At 46.3% G+C, this 13,397-nt stretch overlaps 1 protein-coding gene across 1 annotated transcript in view; it reads left to right on the top strand.

Moving 5' to 3' along the window:
• The window catches only part of LOC144721057 (semaphorin-5A-like), a 159,285-nt gene that overhangs the window by 120,151 nt on the left and 25,737 nt on the right, over positions 1-13,397 (top strand). Inside the window, exons 11-15 of the mRNA XM_078598373.1 lie at positions 443-635; positions 1,204-1,324; positions 3,386-3,603; positions 7,077-7,220; positions 12,307-12,339. Coding sequence (XP_078454499.1) covers positions 443-635; positions 1,204-1,324; positions 3,386-3,603; positions 7,077-7,220; positions 12,307-12,339 — 709 coding nt within the window. The remainder of the gene's footprint in view (positions 1-442; positions 636-1,203; positions 1,325-3,385; positions 3,604-7,076; positions 7,221-12,306; positions 12,340-13,397) is intronic.

Below are 13,397 nucleotides of genomic sequence, written 5' to 3'. Positions count from 1 at the left end.
CACCATTCATTCGTTATTTTGCCTAGGGGACACACCTGAACTCCAAGATTCACTATTAAAGTATTCAGCATTCGTATTTAGGGTCTTTCTGCTAATCACCTATTTTAAACAGTGTGTATATAAATATACCTGCCAGTGTGTGTTAGATACACATATGTAAAATCATAAAGCTGGCATTGTTATATCACTCAACTAATGGAGCAAAAGTGATGACGTACAATTCCCTGTTGGGAGTTATTTGAGTGAATGAGCTTCTTCAGATGAGACCCCAATTCAGTCCCTGAAGAAGCTCGCGGCACACGGAGCGAAACGTCAGACATCACGCCCAACTACACACGGGACAACCCGAAAACACGTCGGCTTGTACCGCGAAAAACCTACGAAGTGGCGCATACGTGTCGACTGATCGAGACTGAGATCGTTGTTGTCCTCCGGTTGGCAGAGCGTGGCACGGTTCAGAAGGTGGCAGCCGCCACTGGATGCGTCATCGACGAGATGGAGCTCCTCCCAGCCGTCCAGCAGCAGCCAATCAGAGCGCTGCGCGTGGACCCAGGGGGCGAGGCTCTGTTTGTGGGCGTGGACGGCGGCGTTCTGCGCCTGCCACTCGAGAGATGCTCCACGCACGGCACAGAGAGGTGCGGATGCACGCCCACGCACGCATGCACGCCCACGCACGCATGCACGCCCACGCACGCATGCACGCCCACGCACGCATGCACGCCCACGCACGCATGCACGCCCACGCACGCATGTACGCCCACGCACGCATGCACGCCCACGCACGCATGCACGCCCACGCACGCATGCACGCCCACGCACGCATGCACGCCCACGCACGCATGCACGCCCACGCACGCATGCACGCCCACGCACGCACGCCCACGCACGCCCACGCACGCACATGCACACCTGCACATGTCGAGGTATATACCCCCCACCCGCAGTGTGATGGTGTCCGGCCCCATTTACGTGTTTCAAGTGCCACGCCAGGAAATCGAATCGAACTGGCGAACTCTGGATCGTAAGTCCAGTTTGCTCAACGTAACACTACTGTGGGAGCATCCATAGCATCTTGCCGCAATTAAAGCCATCCTTGTATCTTGTCTCTCCCGCTATCTGTCTCTTCCTCTCTCACTCCATTCCTCCCTCTCTCCCATTCCACCGCATTCCCCTGCATCCCTTCTGCAATGCCACGGGGATCAGCGCGTGTCTGCGGGCACGAGACCCCTACTGTGGCTGGGATGGGATACTGAGAAGCTGCATTCGACTCCGAGAAAACTGGGATGGCAGAAGATCCTGGAGACAGGATGTCACCTCCTGCCCGGTGAGCATGGCTCTGCTGCCACAATCCTGATCTATGTTCAACACAAAGCGGTTCACTTCAACGGTTACCCGGAGCATCTTGAGACGCCCACAGAAGAATGGATGACTCAAATAAAAGTTTCTGACATTCCTGAGACATTGCTCCCTGATTGAATGAGCACATGGCCAGGGGTGGTATTTTGAACATTGTAGATATTAGAGTTGTTGCTGATTGGTCGATTATCAAAGTCATGCCGTTATTGTACTGTTGACTGATGATACTACAATGAGAAATGAAAGATTGATGGCCATGGCAACATTAGCTCTGATGTTCCATATAAAAAATATGTTTGGACTGAGATTGATATTCCCAATGTAATTTTTTTCATCCTTCTACCCTTCACTCTCACGATGCCCAATGTTTTGTAACCATGTGGCGCTGTGGTAAAGTTCTTGACTAAGACTCGAAAAGTTGTGAGTTCAAATCCCAGACTTTACGAGAGTGGAACATTGGTCCATAGGCCAGACACGATTAGTTCATGGGCCAGAGAAGAAATTGGTACGACCTGAAATTTAAAAACCTTAGATTCGTGTTTTTATTCAGTCCAATAAAATGTAATCAGTATGTGAATACAGTCTCAGTGAATATTGCATCCAACTGTCATTTATGGTTATAGATTTTTGCAAAGAACCCTACTAAATTTCGATTTAAAGCTTTCGTGACTGCAGGGATTCATCTTCTTGGTTCTTTCGGTAAAGTCACGTAGAATGGAAATAATAAAATAAAAAAAATAAAACATAATAAAATAATTTTTCACGACGTTTCGGCCACATAGCAAGCAGCCGTCCTCAGGTGAAGAACAGGTCTGTCAGAAAGACAGCGTCTGAATGAACACCACCAGGCTTGGCCGAAACGTCGTGAGAATTATTTTATGATGTTTTATTTGTATTATTTTATTATTTCCATTCTACGTGACTTTACCGAAAGAACCAAGAAGATGAACCCTTCTAAGTTATGCCAACTCCTTCGGTGGCACCGACAAGTTAGACATTTGGTCTCAGCCCCATGTAAATATGAGCCCAATTCCCAAGTTGCGTTTGGCATCAAAAAAAGAAAATCGCTTTGTGTTACAATGGGCAAACTCGCCTTACGCGATGCGCTTCTTACCATTTAACCCAGATGTGAATGTGGCCAACAAATAAAAATGCAGAACCTGCACCAGCGGACTCAGAGCGGTGGCGGTTGCCAGGACGCCTTCCACCCTTTGAGGCAGCCTTCCCGATGAATCTGCACGTTTCCGTGGGACACACAAAGTTCCCATTTTTTTAAAATCCTTTATATTAACTTCACTTGCTTGCTTGCTTGCATGCTTGCGTGCTTGCTTACGACCGTGCAAATCTTTCGGTCGTTTTTTAACACACATCCCGTGATCCAATCGAGCTGACATTTTCCACACAGACTCGTTGTGCGTGACAATTAATTTTCGTGAAATTTTTTTTTCCAAAATTTGACACTGTTTAGGGAAAAAAACTTCAATATTTAATTACCAATTGCTTAATGCTGGCAGACAATCATCTGACCCATAGGTGGCAGCCATCTCAAGTCAGAGGACGAGAGGACTCTAGCCGCCACGCATATAAAGGATTTAGAGTGAAAAACTTTGTTTTTACGGGTTAATTTTTTGTCAGTTGTGTAAACAGCACACCAGTCAAGATTGCATTTGTATTGTCATATTCTCTGTATCATAAGATGCTCTTTTTCCCCCTGTATTTTAAAAGCAGTTGGGAGTACATTTTGCAATCCGGTAGGTGTGTGTGTGTGTGGGTCCAGAATATTTTAAACTTTATTGATGCCGGGCGCAACTTTTGGGGTGGCGGGGGGCTGGGTTGTGAGCATCTTATAATCCAGAGGATAATTCAAAGTAGTTCTCCCCTCTTCAGCTGCCGTGAGATATTCCTCTTTCCCGCGATATGTCCCCGGTTTTCTTTTTCGTACCTCCAGATGTGGTGACCCGGAACGTCGCCCCATTCCGCGTTCCAAGCGTGCGCGAGACACCCTTTGACCCCGCGATTCTTTTCGCAGGTGCGCAACCTGACCGTGGACGGCGGGCCGGGACCCTGGTCGGCGTGGGAGCCGTGCCAGCACTGGGACGGCGACGTGGGGGGGGCCTCCGCGGGGGGGAGCTCCACGGGGGGGGGCTCGTCCTGCCAGTGCCGCCGCCGGGCGTGCGACTCCCCGGTCCCCGGCTGTGGGGGGCGGCCCTGCCCGGGGCCCAGCGTGCAGGTGGCCAACTGCTCCAGGTGAGAAAATAATGGAACGCTTAAATGAATAAACAAAAGGGGGTCGGGGTCGGCTTTGCTTACGGAATAAATAAATAGCATTGAAATTACGCTTCGGTCCGCCGGCCAAAAGGCTTGCCTGAAGCAATGTTTTTGAGCAGCGTTTTGTGCAAGCAGCAAACCTCCTTTGATCGGTTACAATTCCCTGAGTTTCATCAGCGATGTTTGTCTTGCATAAATGTGGCTGGATTGTGGTTGCCTGGCGTTGTAAGCGAGATCCATCCACGAACAGGGCCATTCCTTGCATTATTACACGCCATCTGGGTGCATTGTGGGCAATGAAATAATGAATCACATCATATCCTTCTCTCACTCTCTTTGGCTTAAGTCAGTAAAACTCTGCCCAAACGAGCGAGGGGTGGCAATGAACTACATTTGCAGCCCCGAGGCACGAGTGTAAATTCCTCATTCATGTGGCGAGGGCCAGTCTTTCCAGAGGATGACATGGGTGACTGGCTGCCAAGTGACGCTCGTTTCATTAACCCTGGGGAGAGGTTGATGGACAGTCAGCTCATAATCAAACAGCCTTCCACTTGCAAGCGCTCTAACCCAGGCGAGCTCCCTTTAGACTCAGCGCAACAAATGCACCATCGCACAGTTCATTTGCTAGAGTGCAGAGAGAAATGCACATTCACGATGCCTGTCGATAGGGATGCTTGGCTTCTCCAGTCCTGGAAATGGCTTTGGCATTGTGGTACGCACAGATGTTGGAGAGGTGAATGATGATAATAGGCTTGCACTTTTTTGTCGGGTCTGGAAGAAAAATACTTATCTGAGCCCAAATTTTGCCGGTTCATTTCCCAGCTGCCAAGTAATGTTGTGACATTTTAATGGGAAGCATATGTTTGAGCTCGTGGATGTCAAGTATCCAGTTACAAATATAGCAAGTGTTGGCTGGTAGCCAATTGCCAAAATAACATCCACGATGAAAAATACACCAGCGTTTTCCGTAAAACACATCAACCCCCCAACGCACGCGATGGTGCAACATGCCACGCGTGAACGCCGTCCCTTGAGGAAAATAGAATGGGAAAAGTTCGTCATGCCATTTCGTTTTTTCTTTCACCATACTTCACCACGCTGGTTAGTGTGGGTCGGTGAAGGGGTGAGCCCAGGACGAGTTCAGACATCAGTCGCCACTGATGTTCGTCATGGCGAGGGTAGATCGTGCAGTGCCCTGACCGATCTTACACCACTCCGGAAAATAAAAGGACAATGACCTTTTAATGGTGAAATAAAATAGTAATTACTGTCCAGGAGTTCTTGATAGTACACTACAAATTACGCAATTTTATTTCGAGAGTTATACTATTGCAGGAGATAACAAAACCGCACTTGTCTGCCATAGTTAGTCGTTATTTAATTGCCATGATAATTCAATTATTGTTGGGCTATAACTGAATGTCTCATCTTTAAAACTACACAACATACGTGCCTCTTCTTCCCATGATGAACAATGCCCACTCTTTTGTACAGCACCTTGAGACAGTACTTTTAGCTGCTATACAAATCCAGATTTCATTGTGTTGTCTGTATAACGCATTCAATTAAAATACAGTGTGTCTCTGTGTGTATTCATGCCTCCAATGACAAAACAGGTCAGAAGGCAGATCAGTTGACTCGTGGAGATAATTAGGTTAAAATCCCATTCATTGCAAGGTCTCTTCATTGCTAACTTCAACAAGGGCCATTACACGCCAAAAGGTTGTCGATAGAATTCATTGGCCCTTGGCAAACATTCGGAACGTTTTACAGCTGCTAACGAGCATCACAAGGATCCCCCATTTAGCCTTAGACGCATGGGGCAAGTGGTGTTATAGGGAACATTTACTCAGGCTGGCATGGAACATGATTATGACCAGTAGGTATTATAAACATTTCACCCCACCAGCAAAACGACGAGTTATTATGATTTCGGGTCGTTCTTTAATTCAAGAATCAATTTCTTTGTGTAATTTTCACCGTCTGTTTTTTAAAATGACATTCGTGCTCAGCTGTTTCTTCCTTGGTCACACAATTCAGTTCACTCCATGAATCCTAAACATTTGGGTATCATTTGCATATCGATTGTCGCATGCACGATTCGCCGCATCAACTAATCGACATGAATTGATGAGCTGATGCTTTGTTAAGTACGTATTGGCAAGCACCATGCCCGGTCCACCTTTGTCTCCCCACTGCCGATACTGAAATACCACAATTGGCGCTCATTTAAGGCCAAGTCCACATAGAGACAGGATCGTATATCATTTGGCACTGTTTTCATGAATCGTAGCCAAGAATTGGGCCAAGGCCAGAAATCCAACCCCGGCTACTACAGAATATTAAGGACAATTACCGGGGCTGGTGACGCGTCTGGAGAGTAGCACATTTGCCGCTAATTGGAGAAGTTCGTGGTTAAGGGGGCCACCTTGGTTAATCGCACCACGGTGGCGAGATATTAACTACCTCGCCTGGTATACAGGAGGTTCTTGGGTTTCGATCTCGATGACGCCCGCTGTATATTTTGAGTTTGCATGTTCCTCCCCGTGGTCGTGTTGATTTCTCTCCGGGTCCTCCGGTTTCCCCCCCCCCCCCCCCCACATATTTAGAATCTGCACGCGTTTTAGAGTATTTGTCTGCCATAAATTCCCACGTGATGATAAGCCACTTCGTTGAGCTATTATTTCTGGCCGAAGGCGCTTGTGAAAAAGAGCTACATCGCTCAGTGGGCCTTACCTGGTAAATAAATACAAAATGCATATTTTAAAAAGTATTCAGCATCGATACACGCTTCACAGTGGATGTTGAAGGCTATGTGTCCTGGCGTGACCATCCAAATTCGCCAGATTTGTAAAATGACTCGCAGACTATTCAATTGGGCAAGACTGCACAGCAACGTCACAAAACGCAACGTCGCACTGCACCCGTCTGTGAAGCATTGCATCGTCCGGGTAACCTTGCTCTCAAATAACGACGCGGATACTGGACATCTGTGAAACTCCATAATACATGTTTTTTAGGTTAGATCGCGTAAATATAAATGTGTCGTTAAACCCGCCAACACCTGACGCAGCCAATTAGTAAGGTTTGTCACGTAAACAGAACGTGTCAATTTGTTACTAGTACAGCACAGCGGTGTGTTGGAGAGCAAATCCACGACATTTACAACATCTGATATTGTTTTTATTTTTATAATTTTTATTTTTATTTATTATTTGATTTATCTACGTGGCTTGACCGAAAGACCCAAGAATATTTACAACATCTGTGAAAAATAGCTCTGTAGCTCATCGGATTCCTCCAGTCGAAATAAATATTCAGATTTTGTTTCTGAATTCTCAATGTACTAAACAATAATCGTGGCTATTATTATTACTACTACTACAGCTACGACTGCGGAGTCAATCATTAACACTGCATTGCTGCTGCTGCTGTGACTGCTGCTGCTGTAGGAATGGCGGCTGGACGCCGTGGTCCACGTGGTCTGGCTGCAGCGCGTCATGCGGCATGGGCTTCCAGGCGAGGCAGCGCTCGTGCAGCAACCCCAGCCCGCGGCACGGGGGCCGCGTGTGCGTGGGGCAGAGCCGGGAGGAGAGGTGAGGACCACGGGGGGGGGGGGGGGGGGGGGCTGGGGGGTACGGCTTGTGGTGCATCTACTGGTCATCTCAGTCAGCCAACCCGTGGCACCTGCTGGGTCCTGTCCCGAGACCTCCTGTTAGCGAGCCTGTGATACTTCACGCGGCGTCAAAGTGCACTTGGCCTGGCACAGGGGCCTTGGCGACATCACCGTCACTTAGTGGCGAATGGCCGGGTATTGGCATGGGTATTGGGTGGCTGGGCGGGCGGGCTGGTGGGTGTGTGGGTTTGCCTCGGGAAGGCTGGAGAGGATTTGTGGAGAGATGGCAAAGTCCCTAGGAATAACTCCCCCAACACCGCCCACAATAAACAAAGTGCTGGGTAGTACTGATGATAATAATAACGTTGACTTGCAACACTCTCTACGAGAGTGAGCAACTCAGAGGCACGAGGAACAACAGACAGGCAGGCAGGCAGACACGCGATGAGCTGGTGCCAACAATTGGCTTTGCGGTCCTATCTATATATGCTTAGGCGTTATCTCATTTGCACTTTGTTGGTTTGTCTGTAGGATGACGATGGTTGAGTTCCAATAGTAGGGGGCCAATTTGAGACATCCCAGAGGGTTGATGCTCTGAGTCTGTTCCAAGCTGGGATTTGAATTCACAACTTTCCAATTTGAATTTGGGTGTTTTAACCACAGGGCTGCCCAACCAGAGACGCGTGGGATGTGTTATTCCCGTTACGCAGCACCGTGGCGATGCATTGATTGTACCCGTGGGTGTCTAAAGTTATATTTAAAAAGGCAAAACCTTTTTCCGACTCATACCAGTTTACGGGGGCTACTCAACGGAGGAGTGAGCATGAAAGAGGCTGGCTCCCTTGGCTATTTGTATCTTGCCAATGGCTCTGAGCCAGCCGTGGAGATGACTGTGAGATATATACTTTGCGAGTTCTGCAATGCTGTGACTACTTGGTGGGGTTTCCGCGGCTGTGCTTTGTGGCTCTCGGCACGGCGTTTGACGTTTTTTCTTCAAGTGGTGGGGAACGTCAGACATCGTACCAAGCACCGTGCGGTAACAACCCAAGAACACGTCAGGGAGGGCATGCAATGTGATGTTTAATGAAATGTAAGTGCTGTCCCATGTAAGTCGAAACAAATCACAGTGCATAAACACAGAATAATGGTCCAAAACAAATTATCTACCTCTAATGCACTAGCCTGTATTATTATTTCACTAAATCACCAATCATTTATGTTCTTACCGGAAAGTCTTTGCCAAATGGCTTGCACGTGCAATTTGTGCCAGGAATTAAGTGCAAAAAGATCATTATTATTGAAATATACATATATTCAATGAGATTTACAGATTTAATTGTGGCTTCTGTTTTTCAAAATTATATATGCTACAGCTACGGATTCCTCTGTGTCTAAAAACCCAATTGTTTTTATTTTGCAGCCTAAAAACGACCATTCCTTGCGAACGTTTAATTGCACTGCTGAAATATGACTGCCTTCGAAAAGAAGTTAAAATATGTAAATGTGCCGATTAAAAAAAAAATCTTCTTGAGGTGATTTAGAAACACAGTTGACTCTCCTTGCCTTGAACTTGATCGTAATAAAATCTGTACCCAAATTAATGAGCCACACACAGGGTCTCATTTGCATAATTGTCCTAATTGCCATCCAATGTAAGCCATGTAGAGCAAAGCAAATCCCCACCCTCACTGTACTAAGTGGGTTGCTCAACTGCACTTTATTGGACTGAAGACTAAAAGGCCGCTTGCAAGCTGCAACGCCACGAATCCAGTGCTTTGGAGTTATATGTTTGACTTGCCCTGAGCTGCAGGAGACGGCACGTACATAAGATGGGGCATACCTCTCCTTTTGGATTTTTTAAATTCGTGTTTTCATGGGCGTGGGTTTCCTCTGGATATTCCAGTTTCCTCTTTCGTGCAAAAAAAGCAATTCCTGAGTAAGGAATTTGCTCAAATATGCCAATGCAGGATCCTCTCAAGAAAAGAAATGTGGCACTCACCAGAGGTGTGGACTCGAGTCATGTGACTTGGACTCGAGTCAGACTCGAGTCATGAATTTGATGACTTGCGACTCGACTTGGACTTGCATAACAATGACTTTGTCCCACCTCTGGCACTCACTGAGGCTTCCTTGGATAGATGAAGGATATTCTTGGTTCTTTCGGTAAAGTCACGTAGAAGGGAAATAATAAAATAATATAAATATAAAAAAAAATGCTCACGATGTTTAGACTGCAACACAAGCAATTGTTTTATATTTGTATTATTTTATTATTTCTCTTCTACGTGACTTTACCGAAAGAACCAAGAATATGAATCCCTGCAGTCACGAAAGCTTTAAATCGAAAAATTTAGATGAATGATATTATGATTAGTAGCAGTTGGCCTACGATGAGAGTGGTTCCCACCATAGGAATGTGGAATTCGTGTGGAGGGTAGCGCTGCCCATACTTGTTTGAGCACGGAGACACGACTACTCCCTCTCCGTTGGATCCCCACGTAGCTCCCTCGCTCCCATTCACGAGAGCAGCTTGGAGTGGTTTTGGGAAACCGACATTAATCAAGAAAAGTAATGTGCCAATGGGCCTGTTGAGAAAGAATGCGTTTCATCAGTTTCTATTACCATCGAGGACAGATTTGGGCATTGACAAAAAAATATGGAATAAAATCTGAAAAGTTCTCAAGGAAGTGTGGGCAAGCGCACATTTCCTAATTACACTGAAAGTGGGACACGTGGACCCGAGTTAAAACGCAAGTTTAAGACGATATATTGACTGTAAAAAAAAGTAAGCCACCTTGGGCAGGAGAGGTCGCTGGGAGGGATGAAGGACAGAGTAGAAGCCAACTGAGGGAACGCGTTCAAGGGGATTTCCACCACGGAGTCGAAGCGTTGAAATCAGCTCGCGCGAAGGAACGAGATGGATTGTTGCATCGTAAAGCTGCGGGAGATGGCGAGGCCTTCATCCAGCAGTGGGTAGATCACGTCTGACGACGGCGAGGACGAGCTGGCTCACGTCCCCATTGCAACAGCAGAAAACGAATCTGATTAGGATATTAGATGGTGAAGTAAAGGGCGATGAATTAAGCCAAATTAATTTTAGTCATTAAGCTCTTGCACATTAAATTGTTTCGTGCACTCGCGCGTTAAATGTCAAATATTGGCAAATTCTCAAGAACGTCGGCAGCGCATGCAGTGGGCCTCAAGAGGGGCACCCCCTCGGGGGGGGGGGGGGGGGCTAATGGCCGCGTGCTATAAACGCAGGTCATCGTTATGCACGTGGGTCCATAAGTGTGTTAACTGGCCGTTGGTGGCCGTAAACCATAACAAATGTTTGCCGAGAGCCAATGAATTTCGCAGGACAACCTTGCGGTGTGCAGTGGCCCTTGTTGAAGTTTGCCGGGGGGGGGGGGCGGGGGGGCTTTGTGGTGGTGGACCGCACACTACTCAGTGTTTTGAAAAGTAATCAGTCTCCGAGTGAACGTACAGTACGTATGTTAAACTTCTTTCGCACAGTACGTAGCCCACCGCGCTAATCGGAGGTGTGAGGGAAGGACAGCAAACTAAACACAAAAAGCAGTTCTAAAGAAATGAGTTTTCAATTTTAGATTGTATTAGTGCACAGCTCCGGTGGCTTCCTCATATTGGAAGGGAAGAACGTTCCAGACGACCGCAGAAGCACACCCAGAAGCGCACGATGCGGTGACCGTCTTTGTTCGATGGCTAGCCGAAAGCCGCTGCTGCGAGGATGACCGGAGTTCGCGCGATGGTTTATTGCTTGATTGGGAGGATTTGAAAGGAATTGTAATGCAATGTGGTGTTTGCTCTATTGGTATTAACGCAAGTGGACTGACCTCCGAAATAACAGCACAGCAGCAGCAAGAACTCTCCAAGCTGCGGGATTAGCCTTTCTGGTTGTCTGGGATAACAGGAAATAATGCAATAATAAAATAATTACTGCATTTAAATAACATTTGTACAGACGATGCATGTCTTATGGTTAACACAGTCGTAGTAGTAGCCGGGGCATGCACCGGAAACCTCCATGACAAGCAGCATACGCTCAGCCATTGTCTCCGGCCAGCGTTACAATCGTGCATTCCCAAGGATAGTGCGGAAACATTGGAGGATACTTTACTCGTCCGTTTTATGGGTAAATTGTAACCTCGCCAAAGACAAACAATGGATGTGGGTAGACCGTGAACACAAGTCACATATATACGAAGTAAAAAAAAAACAATGACCATGAGATGCCAAAGTCAATCAGGCTCAGTGTCAGAACACATAGCAGAAATTCTAAAATAAAAAAAAATGCCCATAAACATCGCTCTCTTTGCATCGCTATAATATTCATTTCAGGATCAAAATTCAATGCGCCTCTCTGCTCAAGTGAGCAATGGGGTGGTGATCATTTTTGTCAGCCTTCCCTGGGCCAAGGGTGCAAATGTAACATGTTCACGGCGGGGGCAACCAATGCTGCATCTCCATACGACAACTGCTCCTGATATCTCACAAAGTGGCACTCACTCTAAATAATCCCAGAGGGGTCATAGGCTGCACGGAGCTGCGCGCTTTTTGATGAATGCTGAAAAGAAATATATACATATAAGAATAGGCTTTACCCTTTCTGGCAATAAAACAGGCATTAAGATGTCCAAATAGATAACTATTGGAAGGCATCAAGTTTGCGTTAACCACGCGTGCTTGTGCCAAAGTATGCAAACAAACAGGCTCTGATAATATACGCATTGCTTTTTAAACGTATTGGCCCACACCAGAGACAGCCTTCTTTATGGCCTTGCCACTGTGAGACCAGAGGACGCCAAAAGGCGAACAACACAAAGGTAATGCGAGTATCAAAGTGTTCATAGCTCGGGATTGAGCAGTCATATCTATGGGGCCCTTTTTCCAGTTTTTTTATGCTGGCAAACAAGTCCCATCTGATGAATGATGCAATCTTAAGGAACAACACTGATGCCACCGTGCAAACTGTGGTGCAATACATCCCATGTGTACCTAACGCCCCCTCCCCCCACTCCTCTCCTGCCTGGCCACGGCATCGCTCCCAGAACACACAAGCAGACAAAACGGCAGTACTACTGGTACGTTCATGTACGGAAGACTTGTCATTTTCGGTGGAGTCTTTTTTGTCAACAAACATCGCCAACAATTTTTTGTTTTCGTTTACGACATCCATTCAGAGCTGCAGCAGTTACTCAATTGGTCAAAAAAAACCTATTAGATTAGAATATAGTTTGTATAACAGGAGGCAATAGCTTTGATACGACTGACAAGGAATGCTTGAACGAGCAGTGTGGATAATTGCAGGTACAGAATATACGAAATAATTAACGATTCGTCAGTGGGTCAAAATCATTTCCTACGCTCACATTACTAGAAGTTAATCGTGCGTCTAAGATTCGATTTGTTCACAATGTATGCACATTGAAAGATGATTATATGGTTACGTACCTGGATATAAATACCCCCAACAAGATGGAACATTCTAGTTTTGAAGTTTTCGTGACTGCAAGGGTCCATACTCTTTGGTTTTTTCGGTAAAGTCACTTTACCGAAAAAAACAAAAAAGATGGAACATACCATCGAAAGACTACAAATGATAAATTAAAGAATTGGGGGTGGGGGGCAGCAGCAGGGTGGCACTGCGGCAACACCCGTGCCTCCCAGACAGAAGGGGCCCGGGTTCGATTCCCGACCCGGGCGCCTTGCTGCGTGCAGTTTGGATGTTCTCCCCCTGTTCTGCCTGGGATTGCTCTGGCTTCTCCGATTTCCTCCCATAGCAAAACAAAAACCGTACATTGTAACTGACATTGGCCGAATATGCCAAAGTTGAAATTTTGACCAGCAAATGACTCAATTGGAATCACACACAGCAGCAATATCACCCCCCTCTGCAGAAACTTGGCAGGACCCACCTGAAAAAGAGTCTTGAGAGTCAGTCAGGCTTTCCTGGGTAAACCACTGCAATTATAATAATAAACGGTGCCCTATTCTTGTTTCTTTCGGTAAAGTCACGTAGAAGGGAAATAATAAAATAATATTAATATAAAACAATTATTAAAGTAATATAAATATTAAACAATTATTGCTTAATATTTTTATTATTTTATTATTTCCCTTCTACATGACTTTACCGAAA

Source organism: Lampetra planeri, chromosome 10, assembly GCF_965212315.1.
Source record: "Lampetra planeri chromosome 10, kcLamPlan1.2.h2, whole genome shotgun sequence".
Classification (NCBI taxonomy): Eukaryota; Metazoa; Chordata; class Hyperoartia; order Petromyzontiformes; family Petromyzontidae; genus Lampetra; species Lampetra planeri.
Note: the sequence above shows the minus strand (reverse complement) of the source record. Positions and strands in the feature narration are given on the sequence as shown.